General features: G+C 41.7%; 1 protein-coding gene across 1 annotated transcript in view; it reads right to left on the bottom strand.

Moving 5' to 3' along the window:
- The window catches only part of gpc3 (glypican 3), a 105,767-nt gene that overhangs the window by 84,693 nt on the left and 4,503 nt on the right, over window positions 1-16,571 (bottom strand). Inside the window, exon 2 of the mRNA XM_058650466.1 lies at window positions 11,196-11,357. Coding sequence (XP_058506449.1) covers window positions 11,196-11,357 — 162 coding nt within the window. The remainder of the gene's footprint in view (window positions 1-11,195; window positions 11,358-16,571) is intronic.

The raw sequence follows: 16,571 nt of genomic DNA, 5'->3' as shown, positions 1-16,571 counted from the left end.
GAAATTTATTAAAGAGCGGGTGTCCCCTGCCACAACCTGCCAAACGCTGCGCACAAAGAAAAAGAGTGACAAGCAAACACCTTTAGTTCTTGCTAGAGTTCCCCCCAAAGAGCTGAACTCAAATAGCTTCACAAAAGTTACAAACATTTGAAAATGGTTTTAAACTATCTGCATCTAGATGTGTTTCAGCAAACCACCTTAAAATGTAACATAAGCACAACTCCAGGCCATTCATGTGTACTGACCATGCACAAGCTGCTGTGAACAGTAAGATGTTCTGTCATCTGCAGTTGGCTTTGACTCAGAATTCACTCCAGATGAGAAACAACAGTAGTGAAAGGTCGGTGAAACTCAAAGTAAGTACAGCTGATAGTAGAACTGTGGCCCATACAAATCAATTGGGAAGTCAATGCAGGAGAAACCAGTAGGTCTTTGCCTTGAGTTTCTGTTCGTCCTGACTAAAACTCTGCCTCAGAGTTCTAAAAAGACAACAGATTGAGCGTTAAGCTTCTGTTTTCAGGACTCGGGTGTATCCAGAGCAGAATTCATGAATTACTCACTGAAAACAGTCTACCTTTACTAGCAAAAGGTAGTAAATGGAAGTCTAGCAAGAATTAGCTGATTAGAATCCTTCAGACTAAGCAGCAGGGACATTTATAAGCAAAGTGACATCTAAGAATAGCTGCCATTTGGGCTACGACGAAGACAAATTGTACTTTCTCGAACATGTCTTGTTAATAGATGTGGCTGTTCAAATGTGATTTTGCATTTGCATTGATTTAGCTCGCGGAGCCGCCTTTGATTAAATAGAACTGTGGGCCTTTCTGAAAAGCAGATTTGTTATCATCCATTAAGGTGAAAAAAACAGTCTCACATGATGTATGAAGATGTTGGGTGATTCATTTAAAGGAGCTCATTAGCTCAGTATGGGATGTGTTCATGTCAATATGCTGCTTTCACTCTTTACCCTCTGCCTTTTCCCTTTCTCCTCTCCTCTCCTCTCCTCTCCTCTCCTCTCCTCTCCTCTCCTCTCCTCTCCGTGTCCCGGCTGATGCACTAGTCATCAGACTACGAAAGACACAAAGGCTTCTTCTCTCAGCTGGAGCTGGGAGGAGCTGTCAGTCCCTTCAGCCCTGTTTGATGATAGCATTTCAAATGACACTTTGATCCTCACTCTGCACTGTTTGTTTTTCCCCGATGATGAAATTCAGCTCGAGAGGCATGCAACAGGGCACATCATTAAAATATGGCTCAAACACAAAGAGCCACACTCGTCCTAAGAAAGCAGTCTTGACAACTCTTGTCATATTGTACAGAACAGGACGTGGTAGGTGGCATAGGAATTGTAAAGATGAACAAAAACCATGTTCTCTCCCGGCAGATCTTCTGCTCAGGTGACACCAACGCAGATTCCAAACCTGCAAACACTGAATGGGAATAAATCAATCTAATGAGGCAGATGTGTCAGAGCTATGCTATGTCTCTGTCCTGAGAGGAGCACATCCCAAATTCCCTATTTGAAGCTAAAGAAGAAAGTAGCAGAGCATATTTGGAGATACAAATGCAACAACAAAAACAAACTTCATTTAGAATTCATGAAAGGTTTCCTTTATCAAGCGCAACATCAGTGTTCAGAAGAAAACATTCAAAGACACTAAATGAAACAAGCAACAATGAAACAAAGAAATTTAAGTCAATTTGCTTTCTTATCTTTGTTCCCCTTCATTTCCTGAAAGCAAAGCATACAGTACAGTCGTGCTCTCCACAGGAGAATAAATATGATACAACCAAGTCTCAATCTCAGTGGCCAAATCAGCCTTTGTTCAAATATAGTGGAAATGCAGAAGACGAACAGCCCAAAGTGCAAGTCTGAAAGTGTTGGCTTTGTTTTTTTCTCCCCCCGCTGGTGATAATCCTGCTATTGAAGATTTCTAGAGCCACAGCTGAAATAATATGGAAATATCCACCCCATGGGGTGCTGACTGGCTGACATATTATCAGCATAGAGACAGACGTCGCGTTTCTGGGTTTGAGTGTGGTCAAATCAAAAGACAGAGGCGCGATTAAAAAGGTGTACTGAGAAGCAGGCGAGACAACAGGAGCACTTTAAACAGGAAGCCAGCCCTGTTGGGAATAGAATGCCGAGGCATCCTGTGGAGACAGGAGTGTTTGGCAACCTACATAAAGACTGCCAGACAGACGAGACAGACAGTTTGGGAAGCCAAACAATGAAAACTGAAAGCATGCAAAAATGAAAACAATGGTTTTTCTGGGTGAATAAGAAGTGAAATAAGTCCCAGGATGAGGTAACTTCATGTTCAACTTTTCAACAATCTTTCTTTTCTGTCCTGTGAGGCTGTGAGACACAGACATGGTGATTACTCTCCTCTTCTGGTTTACAAGTGACTTTTACAAGTGAGTTGCACTTGCAGCTGTTATTATTTACCTGAAAAGGGTATACTTTATGAATGACTATACATATTCATATGTGCTTTATCACTTTCTTGTGAATTTCTGCCTTAGGAGCAACATAATATATCTATACTTGGGCTGCAACTAGCAATTTTTTTCATAATCTGTTATTAAATCTGATTATTTTCCCAATTCATCGAGTAATTGTTTGGTCCATTAAATGTAGAAAAATGTTGATCAGTGTTTTTCAAACCTGGAAATTATGTTCTTAAATGTCTTGTTTTGTCCAAAAAACCAAAATGATTCAGTTTGAATGATTTCTTTGTTAAATGGAGCAAAGAAACCAGAAAATATTCACATTTAAGAAAATTTGAAAGAAATCTAAAAACTCAAAACAATTGATTATCGACCTAGTTGCAGATCCATTTCAAAGCAGTTACATGTGTTATATTCTCAAAGTGTGCTTGCAGAATGCATTATTATATATATTAAAACTCCTGTTGTGTTGCTGTTAAAAAAACGATGGTTATTGGATCATTGGCCAGCTCTGCCATGAGTCATTAATTATTACTACAACTCACACCATGTTAACAATTTGTTGGAACATGAAACAAATAACAAAAGATCTCAGATTGTCTCTGACATATCTGCATGGATGAAATCATCACCTCCAGCGAAACCTCTCCAATACTGAGCTGCTGGTCTTCCCAGCCAAGTCAACGATACATCATAACATCTGCATTAAATATCCCCATCTGGATCCTTCCAAGATAGCAAGAAACTTGGCAGTCATGATTGATGACCAGTTGACCTTTACAGATCATGTCGCTATGCACTATCAATATAAGTAAAATCCAGAAAAGGCCGTACCTAACCCAACAGGCTACCCAGCTCCCACCTCGTGAAACTGCTACAGATGGTCCAGAATGCAGCAGCACGTCTGGTCTTCAATCAGTCTAAAAGGGCACATGTCACCCCTCTGTTCATTGAGCTCCACTGGCTACCCTTAGCCGCCTGCATTACATTCAAATCACTGATTGCTGGCCTACAAAGTGCTTCATGGGTCTGCTCCCACCTACTTAAATGCTCTCCTAAAGGCTTATGTTACCCCTCGACTACTCATCAACGTTCATCAATGGATTGTGGTCTGAAGGTGCCAACACCCCACACAAGACAATCCAGACTCTTTTCATGTGTCGTTCCACGCTGGTGGAATGACCTACCGAGAGCAACCAGAACAGGGGGCGTCCCTGTCTATGTTTAAGAAGCTCCTGAAAACCCAGCTCTTCCAAGAGCATCTTCTGTCCTAGAACTTACCTTAGCCCCTCCCCTGCACAATCTCCTTCTGCACTTGGATCCACCTCTGCACTGCACCCTCTGTCAGTCCACTGTTCCTATCTAGTGGATTTCTTTCCAAGACTTCTTCTATGTAGCTTATTCCTCTTTTGAAAGTCGCTTTGGATTAAAAATTCTGCTAAATAAATAAATGTAAATAAAAGGCAACCATGCCCATGTGGTAACAATATGTACTGCTTCATCTTGTTTGACCTCCTCTCACTGAAAAAAGACCAGGACTGTTAGTCACCTCTCAAAGCTTTGAGCAGACAGTTTTCTTTTCTAAAGAGAAATCGTTTGGATTTCTGTTTGCCATGTTCTTCCAGGAGGCAGGAGATTCTGGTATTGATTGAAAAATGCTGCTACTTGAAGATGAGACTTGAAAAGGAAGTAAATACTTAACTATAGATCTGAACAAAAGAAATCCATTGTCTGATAACTGTGACAATTTGACAAACTACAGGCATAAAATACATTTTAGTTATTAGAGTTCCAGGTGCAGCCCTGTAGACTCCACAAACCACTGGCAGTAAAAACACCCCTGACCCATATTTAAAAATGTCTCTAAGTTTGCTCTTCAGAATCACTGAATGTATTCAGTGATTCCCCTATATGCACGTAACAGTGGCGGGCCGCCACTCTGTGCCGTCTCTTATCAAACACCAAAACGGAGGTAACATTAGCGCCAGGTTTGGGGAAGGTGCAGCGAGAAACTTTAAGCTTACTTGATATTTTCAGCACTGGGTAAATGTCAGGGAAAACAGTCCTGCAACATCATGCGAGTATCGCACAGTAATGTTACAGCAAACGCAATCGATTGACAGAATTAGCAAAGGACACACATCTAGGCCTATAGGCTTATCTGTGAAATAAACAACATTTGGAAGATCCATCTTGATACAAACATTGTAGGTATTCCACATGCACCTTTGATTTTTCCCGGGGCGGACCTTCAAAGACAAAATCAGAGGTCGGAATTTCCCAGTTGAAATTTCCAGATGCATGTCATTCCCATTGTTGTGTGGCGTCACATAACTGATTCTCCGTGAAGTCGGGGTAGATGGATTTGTGCCGAGTTCACAAGTAAGGACTCCGACTTTGAGCGGAGTTCCACTGTACTTTTATATTAGGAGGTTGGAAAATTCCTACTGTCTCGAACGCAGCATTACTATGTGCGAGGGCCACTGTGACCCGCGAAATCTGTCAATACTGTTTCATAAGAAACATGACCAATCACAGGGGGACCTGTCACTAACTGCCTGACTGTGTGGTTCATTATAATAATGTTTTTTTTACAGGTGATTCAGCCATGATGTTGTCGATAGAGCGTTCCTTACAGTGTGTGTTCTCGGCACGTTTGAGGCAGTCAGTACATTTACATGCACAGATTAATTAAGCTAAGGACATAGTCCGACTAAGACAACTTGCCAAGTTCGAGTATACATGGGGAGGAGTGCGTCTGACTCCGCCTCCATAGGTCATTAAGTTTTTCAGGAAACACATTAAAGAGCGAAGCTTTAAGTTTGTAAAAGGAACCACATGGAGATTGCTGGTGAAAATGTGACAATCTATTTACATGCAAACCATCTTTTCAATGGAAAACTGCATCTAAACATCCACCTTATATTTACCTCCAGGAAATAAACAGTTTTTTTATTGGACTGTCTCCACAACAGAGTGGATAATGAGAGGAAATAATAAGACAGGCAGCACTGGTGATGCATTTTCTGTACCTGGGTGTGTTGTGCTTGTGTCTTTGCAGCTGATGTTTCCTCCTCAGGCTCACAAACACTAAAATGTTCTCACAGGCTGTTCTCTGCAGAGAGACATCCTGACTGTTTTTCCCTTTGTGGCTCCAGACCATTGAGAAAAACCACAGAACTCTTACAGACGGTACTCGTCAGAAGTACGCTGCATGATCGAGTAAGAATCTACGGAACATTCTGCCAGCCCAGCAGAGTTCTCAGACGGTCCCCAAAATCTCATTACAAGCAAACGAATAAGTGACGCATAATGATAAAACACGGCAATTAAGCTAACACCAAATTACGAGCTGATAGAAGAAGATGTGGTAATGGCTGATATACCCCATCGTGTCTGCTAAACGATGCTCGAAGGAGCCCATTGGACATAAGAAAACTGCCTTTCCCCATCATTAAGTTATTAGATTAGCCTGGGGCAGCAAATAAACAACTTCAGACATCTCGCAGCAGGCACACATCCCACCAGTCTCCCCTGTTATTGGATTACTCAGGGAAAACTTCTCCAGAAGACAAAATGACTCCATGTAGAATTTGAGGCAGGGGATGATTATTGGAAAGCAGATGATGAGAAGAACAGAGGAGAGGCCCGCTCAGGTCAGACGCCCGGAGCACTTAGGATTGAGCGTATCGGCTAACGAGCGGGAGACAGGGAACGGATACCGAGGGCAGCCAGGTCTGATTTTGATTATTGGCTGCTGTATGGAGAGGCAGCTCAGGCCTGCCAGGTTCTGCATCACCCACTGCCTGCCACATCTCGTTTGTGTTACTGCCACAGCAAATGTCCATTCAGCAGTACTGGAGACAAATGAGGGCAAACACATCTCAAGGTCAACAACCAACTCCAAAGGGGGCCACAGGGGGTATGCCACTCTAATTCCTTATACACTTAGAGTAATTAAAACCCATCCAGAAGAAGCAGGGGAAGTCGATGGAATTTTGTGAGACTACTAATGAGATGCTAATTTGTTACCCCACTAGGAATAAGCTATGAGGAACTCAAGGACACAAAAGAAGATTTATTCGCACTTCATGCATATGTGCTCGCGGATATTCGGAAAGTTTGTTGAGCCAGTACCTTTATGTACCTTAAATCTAGAGAGGTATTCTTTCAAGTCCCTCCAAACTCCCGATCATTAGAAGTGTGTTGGCCCTGTGAGTGCACAGCAAAGTAGAGAAAGTTCCCTTTGCAACATGCAGATGGAAACTAGTCCAAGTCAGACCTGTTTGTGAACACCCCACTGTGCCAGCCTTCTAAGGACTCACTGAGTCATTCCAGGAGCACCAAGCTGACTGTCCCACTTTTTCAGCTGATATCACACAGACTACGATATCTGCCCACACACACACACACACACACACACACACTCTGCAACCCCCCACCACACATATTTGACTTTATAAGCAATCAGGTCAATCCCATCCTCTCATGTTTATTAATTGGGTTTGCTCTTTGGACTTGAGAGTGACTCCCCTCTGGGAAAAGCCTGTTCCTCGGAGCTGCAGAGGAGCACAGAGCTATGATGAACCTGAGTGGACGGCAGTGTGGTCGTGTTCTCTCCACCAGCACTGCAGTCATGAGAGGCTTAGATTGTGATGGGTCATTTTACACAAGCACTGCACAACACAGAGTGCCCAGATCCTGCCTCGGCAGCCTCTCAGCCACAGTGACTTTTTACACCACAACAGCATTAACAAATCATTTTTCCAGGCAGTTAAATAAAAGTTTGTCTCATTAACAAAGGAGGATAACATCATTTCTAATCTGCAGACTGAAGCTGAGCATCACAACAGCAGCAGCAGCACATCTCTGAAGGACACATCACTGGGGAAATAAAGACAATTTCAGCTGCCAATCACCCAGAATGCCAGAAGAAGGCACATTTTGCTTTGTCAGACAGTTATAGAGGGAATATACTGTAGACGCAGAGGATGGGTGAGAGAGAGAGGATGACATGTGAAGTATACCCACACCACAAACAAATATGTGCCTCAGTCTGCTGAATCTCAGTCTTAGGATAATGCTCTGGAATCAGAAGTATTACAGAGGGTTTACAACAAAAACTGTCCTTGTGGCATCGTTCTCACTATAGTGTAAAACTACATTGAAAAGCACCCGTTACTCAAGAGCTTTTGTTTCAATCATTTACTAAACAAAAGGTTCCCACCTTTTTATTTCATATTATTGTAAAATGAATTAGACAAACCAGGCAATTTGCAAAATATGTCCCCAGAAATGACACTTATTTTTGATAATATATTGAATTACTAATTAGCATCAATTAGAGCATCAACGTTTTGAAAGATTATAAAATACTGCTTAATATTGAGAGATGTTTTCATCAGTAAGATGCAAAATGCAGTTAGTTTAGAGATAATATTTAAGTAAAAATAATGGGTAACTTTAAAGTGGTTTCTACAAACAAATGACAAATGGAAAAAATAATGGCGTGATTATTTTATTTATAATGTTATGATTGTTATTTGCCACCTTTTGTAGCTATTTTGCAACAGATTTTAGGCTTAAATCAAATCTAAACCATATGTGATTATGCTGCTTGCACGAACTCTAAGTGTCTTTGACAAATTGAATAATGTGAAGTAATATGGTGAGCGATGCAATTACTTTTGCTGATGGGTAATTAGTAAAGTAAACTGATAAGTGTTCTACTACTATGTTGATCTTGTAATGATTGGACTGACCTTGCATGTAAAAAACTGTTGAGTTTAAGTTTTCTTATTTTTTTCTTCATGCCAATTCTGCATTAAAAAACATGCACCGTGTTATGTGAATTGCAGCATCACATACTAATAAAGTCTTCAGAAATATTGGACTCCATAATTTATTTACTAAATTAAATTCCCAGCATGCACAAGACCAGTGCCTCATTTAAAAATATGATTTAAAGATGAGCATCCTGCACAGGTTTGCACATTCTCATTCTGAACGAAATTGACAACATCAGGCTACTGAACACGAGGCGTGATCACAGCACGCGGGGGAAGATGGTGTTATCATCTCGCTAATGTGAATCAAAATGAAATCCAAGAGTCTGTCACACATCGAAGTGGATGCTGCCATTTACCCATTACACGGTATTTCCCTGGTATACTATAAAGAGATCAGCTAAGGCTCATTAGATTGCCAAATAGCATATGAGAGCCACGCATCATTAGAAATTCCTAATGCCTCACCTATTTCCTGGTATTGATCTTGAAGAAGCCTAATGTAAAGCTGCCCGTCATATCACTGCTTAAAAAGCAAAGACAGGAAGAGCTTTTACTTTTTCTATTGTTTGGAGAAGTTGACTTCAAAAGGGTGGAAACCTCTGGTGTAGTCGGAGGCTTGAGAAAGCTGAGCAGTGCAGGTGGAGCTGGGAGGAGAGGAGATGCAGGAGAAAGGGGGAGCGCTGAGAGATGGGAGATGGAGGAGTGGAAGAGGGAAGCCCTTTGATCTCAAGCAAAAGTGAATGTTGAAGAAAAGAGAGAGAGAGAGAGAGAGAGAGAGCAGCAAAGAATACTGCAAACAAGGCATGCACTCAATTCCCAATAGTAGCCCGAACACGAGAGGGAGAGACAGAGAAAGAAAGGAAGACAGAAGGAGAAAGAAAGTAGACTGAGTAAGACAGACATGGCGAGGGAGGATGACAGGGTCTGAGGGAGCTAGAGATGGAGAAGAAGAGAGGAGAAGAGAGTGAGAGGATAAAAATGAAGTAGATGGAAACAGATAAGACCAGGATGTTAAAAGGATTCAAGTCCGCGGGCTGTTTGGAGAGTTCTCTCAAGTCCTATGCTAAAGCAATTAGTATCGAACCCCTTCTTGGAAACGGCAGCCAAACCACAGCAGCAGTCTCTAACATAGTTAGTGTGTAACAACCAAGTCAAACCCCTCGGTCCCCATTAAACCTCAAGTTTTAATTAGCATGTCAGGACGGTGCTGCATTTCACTACCCATGAGTGTGCGTTTGCAAGAAAAGTTGGCCCCAGTGAGTCCACACATCTCTCTTCAAGTGGAAACCGTGAGACAGTAAACAGAGCTGCTGCTCTCCTCTGAACAGACCACGTGCGGTGAAAATAACAAAAGCTAAACATCAGATGTTAAAGGGAGATTACACAGCAATTGTTGTTAATATGACTGCACTGGGAAAGAAAAGTTGTGGACCCATTCGGGAATTTACTAAAAAAAAAAAACAGCTCCTGAACTTTGCAACTGGTTCAAATGTATGTTTTTTTTAAGTGGCCTCTTCTGTTTAGTCTGCAATAAATTAAACACATCAAAACTAGACTAACTGTAGCACAAGTGAAAATTACACAACAGAAATGACTATCAGGTGATACCACTATAGCAGCTAAATCACTAACAATATTCTATTGGTGCTTTTCCATTATACAGTTCAAGCACGACTCGGCTCGAAACTACTCAGTTTGGTATCAGACACATTGTTTTCCATTACTGTAGTACCTCCTCATCATGGGCGGAGTCGTCATAGCATGGCTGCAAGAAACTAGATTTAGATTTGAGACATTTCTTTGGTAAATGTTGGAGATTAACACGTTTTCAGGATTTTAAAGTATTTTTAATTGATCTACAGTTCAGTATTGTTTGGTTTGATTCTTGTGTCGGACGTTGCGTTCATGACTCTTCCAGTGACGACACTCTCTGACCATCGAATTGACGGCATTCTGTCGACGTCACATTTTGGTAACGTCAGCTAGCATGGAACTAGGTACTATCAGTAATGGAAAAGCAAGTAAAAGTGGAGCTGAGTCGTGCTAAAACTGTATAGTGGAAAAAAATATATACTTGGAGACAGATCCAAGTCCCATGTTTTCATAATCTTACTTTAAGATTTTCGTCATTCATTCTGCTGTTGCTTTATTTGAACAACTTTTTAGCCCTGTAATTCTGTCAGAGACAAAAAGCGCTGCAAAGTGCCAAATACATTTTTTAAAAGAATTGATTATTATTTTGGGACATTACAGAATGAATTATTCTCCATACTTTCCGTATTCCGTGTCCGCACAGTGCGCATGCATCCCAGTCACATGAACATTTCAATTCATATTAAGATAAGGGCAGCAAGAAGACCCGGGTTCATGACCCGGTCTTTTCCACCCACAGTCAATTCATTCTTCATTTTTAACAACTCTTGACAAACAGCCTCCTGAACCATCATCTTAAGTTGAGTTAAACCTCAGTTCTTGCTAGATTTCTCATCACAGAGCTGTTATGTCAAATATATCTGTTGGGCTTGAACCAGCGAGTCTCCTCTGACCTCTCATCTGTGAGTGCTTTCCACATCCACTGCTGTCTGGCGTTTTTCACTCTCCGTGAATGACAGTCATCACCGCCAACATCTCAGGAGGTTGTCACTCTCTGGAGCTACACGTCTGCCACCAACAACCACATCTGAAGTCCCTCACACCACGCAGGCCTACGCGTCTGTGCTATTCTGGCATTTAGTGGAACAGCAGCTGAACGTCTCATCCCTGTCAGCATGTATTATGTTTTTACTTTATTCATATATGACTCACTGTTTTGAGGAGAGAGCTGCTGACGTGAACAGGGATATGGGGCCAAGAACGCAGATACAGACTGTGTTGATTTCAGGGCATCATTATGAGTTTGAAAGTGTGAGTATGAGATTGTTTTAACTGTAAAAAAAAACAAAAAAACAACCTGCTTACCTTGAAATATGGCAGCGTTCTGGATGATGAGGCGTTTGAGTTGAGCGCTGACAACCTGCAGACCAGACTCCATGTTGCTGCGTGCGGCTACCTGATACCGCTCCTCCATCTTCTTGGAACAGCAGGTCGGGCCTTTTGTTTGGCAAACCTGCAGATCCGAACCTGGCAGGAAATCAGCACAGAGAGGACAGGAGTGTCAGTGAGCAAGTGGGAAGGAGCCGGAAAAGCCACTTTTGTTTATAGAAACCTCTTCCTTTGCTCACACAAAAAGATTCAGCAGCATCGTCAGTGTGTTAAACACCGTAGCCGTAATGAGGACGTGGTTATTATGGTGACACTGTGTTATTTAACAAAGCTGGAGTCAGAAATCGTCATTTGATGTTCATTTGAGCAAAACACCAAGCTGTGCTGTGATGAGTTTGGTCAACAACAACCTTCCCACCACACAAGGCTGAATGTTTCACACCAAGGATCAAAAATGTTTCCTGTTTTACTTCTTAGGTGCAAAGATGGAGGCAGGGAGCGGTGCAGCATACAGACTAAAGAACACACACTCATTACATGACATAGAAAAAACAACCATGAGTAATATTGAAGGTGAAGATGCAACATTTTTGCACCTGGCCGCAGACACTAATGGTTGTTTACACAAATGAAAAATAATTGGATTTTCAGCTCTTCTTTGTTTGGGGAGTTGTAGCCTTACAACAACTGTGTCAAAGAAACAAACCAAAAGGAAAGGAATAAAGAAATCCATTTTATTTAAAAACAATTTCAGCAGGAGGAAGATAAAGTCTGATCAAGGATAGAGAAGGACCCTCAGCTGGTGCAGCTGCGATGGTGAATGAACTGCCGTTATTTGTGATCACGCATTGAAGGACACGTTCTAAAAAGAGCTACTCTCATTTTAAAACATGAACATGCACGTACAAGCTCAATGAAAACACTAAAACTAATGGGGGGGGTTTTGTGCTACAACCTCTTCATTTAAAGAAAAGTTTTTGTACACAAGCCATAAATGCTCACTTTATCCCCAAATCAATTCTTTAAAATGATGTTGAGATGGACACAAATAGGACAAAAACACCTGGTGTTTAAACACAAAGAGGAGCGCTGAAAGTGTGAAAATCACTCTCCTTGGTGATTCCTCCTCTCTGTCGTTCTGTCCCATGCGGCTGCAGTAGTAACATGGCAAGCTGTGCCGAGGAGTTGTCTGCAGGATCTGCTGCCTGAGAGGCATCGTGACAAGGGCCTGATTGATGGCATGGTAAACAAGTGTCAGGGGAATCTGCCAGCTTTTGCTGCTTGTGGTGCGTGGGATGAAGAGACGGGAGCAGAGCGATTCATTTGGAGGGAGGGCGCGGATTGTAAGTGTACACATATCAGAAAAGTCTTGATCACCAACAGAGAGAGGAAATGCTTTTGTGGAGACTCTGGGTTTTATCTCAATGTGAAAATCTCCACCGGCTTTGTCTCTTTGAGATCTTCAAACAATGATTTACAGAAACAGAGCTCTGACGCCAGCAGGCACGGAGGGAAGTTAAACTAGCATGATAAGTGACAGAGTGACAGTCTTGATAATTAATAAGTACTGGGGGGAGTCAAAGTGAGAAAGGCTTCCGCTCAGTCCTGACACCCATCATGGTTTAAGGTGCACAGCGTGAGTGAGGGAAACAGACAATGAAAGTGTCAGAAAGCACCTTTTGTATGCAAACTGACAGACCTAATATCTTAAATCAATAACGACAAAAGACTCGTGACAGATAAGATCAAGTTAATTTCAGACTGCGGGGGCAAAATTATTAAGCTGTCAACAGCACCGTAGGTGAGGTGAGACGGGGATTTAGCAATTATCTATGGCAGAACAGATAGTTTCATCTGCACATTTGTCGTTTTGCGGATGATAAATGTGTTTCATTACAGAAGTTACAGCGTGGTGTAGAATAAGTGAAGGATTCAGCTTGGGAAATAATTCCCCATTGACTTTCAAAAATAATGAAATCACACTGTCTAAATAAAGCCTTCTCTGTGACTGACAGATCCTTTGGGAATAAGCTTCTTACTTCTCTCTTCTGCTTTAGGCTCAGCTCTCTATTTCCTCCCCTTGCTTTTTTTTTTTCTTAATTTCTTGTCATCTGTGCAGTTTTGCACAGAATTTGTTTCACTTCACCTTCCTTGAGCTTAATAGCCATCAGGCACTGAGAGCACCTTTCTATCCGTGCGTTAATGCTTAATTAGTCTTTATTTGTGTCCTGGTGGCCAATTCTCTCAAGCAAAATGAAGAAAGACAAGGTGCGAGCTCAGAGCAATTTAGATGTAAATTTCCCAAACACACAATCTCAGCTCAAGGTGACGCATTTGCATTATTACGCACTTTCGCGGTCAATACTGTGAAACGGTGAAGCCAGACAATTCAACATGCACAACAGCTGCAGTTTCCATGACACTCAGGGTCTTTGAATGCCTTTTAAAAGAGGCATTGATTGCCCTTCACTTTGTCACCGCCTTATCTGACAGTCCTGAGCCGCTTCTCTCAAGACAGAAAGTTTGAGTTAAAATGCCACGGGGTGAAAACTCAAGCAGCTGCTGGAACAGTCCTGTGAACGCGACAAGACAACTCGCTGTGCTCACATCTCTAACAAGCTCGGGGACTTCAACAAGCCCAGGCAACGGGGACAGCCACAAACTCCGAGTCTAACTCTGAGTTTCCCTGCACCAATTAGAAAGATATCACCATGTAAGCTTCATTTTGGAGAGCACGGTAGGAAAACAAGTTGTTTTAAGATATAGAATATCTTAAAAGCTGTTCATTATGAGCATAAATTATACATCAGCTACCACTGTCAAGTGGGAGCATGTGGGAATCCATGACTTCCTCTCCAGGGCAAAATAAGTCTGTGTCACTTTGTAGAGACAATATGACGATACTGCAATTTACAACCAACCTAAGGAATAATAACATCATTAGCTGCTGGGGATTACAATTGTTTCAAGTATTTTTAGTGCTTTGCACTGCTCTACTTTAGAACTTGTTTGATGAAGCAATAATTCTGAAAGCTGGAAGCATGAATGTGAAAGAGTTTTTTTTCCATCGTGTGCACAAAACACAAGGGCCTTTCATTAAAAAGGGATGATGGATTTTTCAGAAAACTGATTAAACAAAACACAAGTACCTGCTTAATTAGACAAAAAGAGCTCTTGCCACGGGTCAAATGGATCCACTTATCAGTTGTGTTTGGTGTCATTAAAACAGAAGAAGTGCTTGGTCTTTGTTTAGTGTTTTATGATAAACAACAAGCCAGTGCGATCTGACCCTGCAGCTAATTACTGAGGAGACCACATCTCCAGGACCTTTTCTTTTTTTGGGCCTTTCTCCTGAGAAAAATCAAACCTATAAAAGCTTGAGCTCACAGTCGCTTGCAGGTGAAAACCTGCAGGATTTTCTTTTTAAGTAAACAGCAGCCATCACCTAATGCTTTTTTATTAAAAGTGAATCTACGTCTACATCAATACTAGTACTACTTTTTACTCAACAGTGCATTAATCCTGCTCTGGATTCACCTGCCGACCACATTACCCCAGCGTTTCAAGCCCTGAAAACATTGCTCTATTTTTGTTTGTTCGGGCATTCATAGAGACCTTTGAAAACAATGTAACCCACATTCATAATTTCTTTAAGACCATAACTCGGGTATGACCTTCACAACAAACCACAGTTTCACATTATGTCATTGTGGGTCCCATAACAGAAATCCTTGCTCTTACTTTTCCCTGTTTTTGTTCTTTCTGCTACTCCCTGAGAGAATCCGCTTCGTCTTTACACCAGCGAGCACATGCCAGGCCTACTTTTTAGTACGAATGCAGATTACATCTGATATTCAGCTGAAAGCCCATCTGGACACAGTTCTCCTTTATCTAAAAACACAGTTTTGTAGCATGGATGTAGCCAGAGGCCCCTCATAGGAAAGAGGTGAGTTGCTGTGGTGAAATAATTCTCCACGTCCTCCACTAAAAACGCTGCTGACGCTGATGATGCTTTCACTCTCATGTCCCGGGGAAAAGTGCTCGGCTCTGCCCGTGTCCTTCTTGCGCACGCACACACGCACACGCATGCACACACACGCAGGACAACTGGATGGAGTGAACTGACACCGCAGCCTCCGCTTCACCTTCAGACACTAGAACCACCCACAGCAACAGCCACTACAAAGACTAGTGGTACTACTCCTACAACTGTGTTGGGTTTTGGACTCTTCTGATGTTGTTTCTCTGCTCTCATGTCTCCTGAATCATGCTGGTGGAGAGAAAACTTGAGTTGTTTTTTTTTTGTTTTTTTTTTACTGTTTCGCTCCCCTGGCACCACATGCAGTGATATTAGAAATCTGCTCCGTGTTCCTCAGGACATCTCCCTGAATCAGCCACCTCCCCCACATAATGCTCCATATCAGTGCAGGCTATACTTCACATCTTCCAACCACACACAGAGAGAAAAAAAAAAGAGAGAGTGATACAGGAAGAGTGGAGACATTGTGAGAGAGAGAGAGCTATACTTCCCCAGTTAAATCACAGCCTTTCTCCACGTTTAATTTCATCAATCTCTCATTTGCTCTATGCCTCGATAAATATCTGGTATTACAATCGAGACTCTGTTCCGCGTTCACATGCCAAACTCTGAGCGAGCGCAAAGTTCAGAATAATTAAAGTTGATATACGTAACTGTAACTGACAACCTGCTCCTTCTATTCTGTATGAGTTAATGACAAGGATATATTATAATTCAGGCAAATAAGACTAAGAATGTACCGAATTTAAGAAGAGGAGCAGCATATTTCATGCTTTGTGAAACAAAGGAAGTCAAAGTGTTCACAGTGGAAATCGTCCCTACACTGCATTTACTGCCCCTTAACTCGAAATGATATTAATTTTCAACTTTTTATACAGAGCTTGAATGTTGTCAAGGATCATTCATGATGGAGAAGTGTATGTCATTGGAGGATATTAAAAAAAAAGATATAAAAACACTGGAAACAGTTCTGGAGAGCTTGATACATGCCACATTTTTAGTAAAAAAAGATACAATTTATTTAGAAATGTGAAAAATAATAAAACACCGTCTTATCTTCTCTTCCTTTACCTCCAGTATGTGAAGATGCAGAATGACAGTGAAAAATAATCCACAAAAAACAGAATATGCTATCACATGTTGGAAGGAATGAAAGCAGAGAACATGATTATTGTTCATGGTGTAACCTTTTGGAAATGGAACTATTCAGCACACACTGAAAAACAATCAATATTATATTATTCCAGTCGAGGCAAGAACTCCTGTAGGAGGCCTCAAGAGGATTGAGGAGGGTTAGAAACGACCGAAGACGG

Source organism: Solea solea, chromosome 14 (assembly GCF_958295425.1).
Source record: "Solea solea chromosome 14, fSolSol10.1, whole genome shotgun sequence".
Lineage (NCBI taxonomy): Eukaryota > Metazoa > Chordata > Actinopteri > Pleuronectiformes > Soleidae > Solea > Solea solea.
This window is presented reverse-complemented; position numbering and strand designations above follow the sequence as displayed.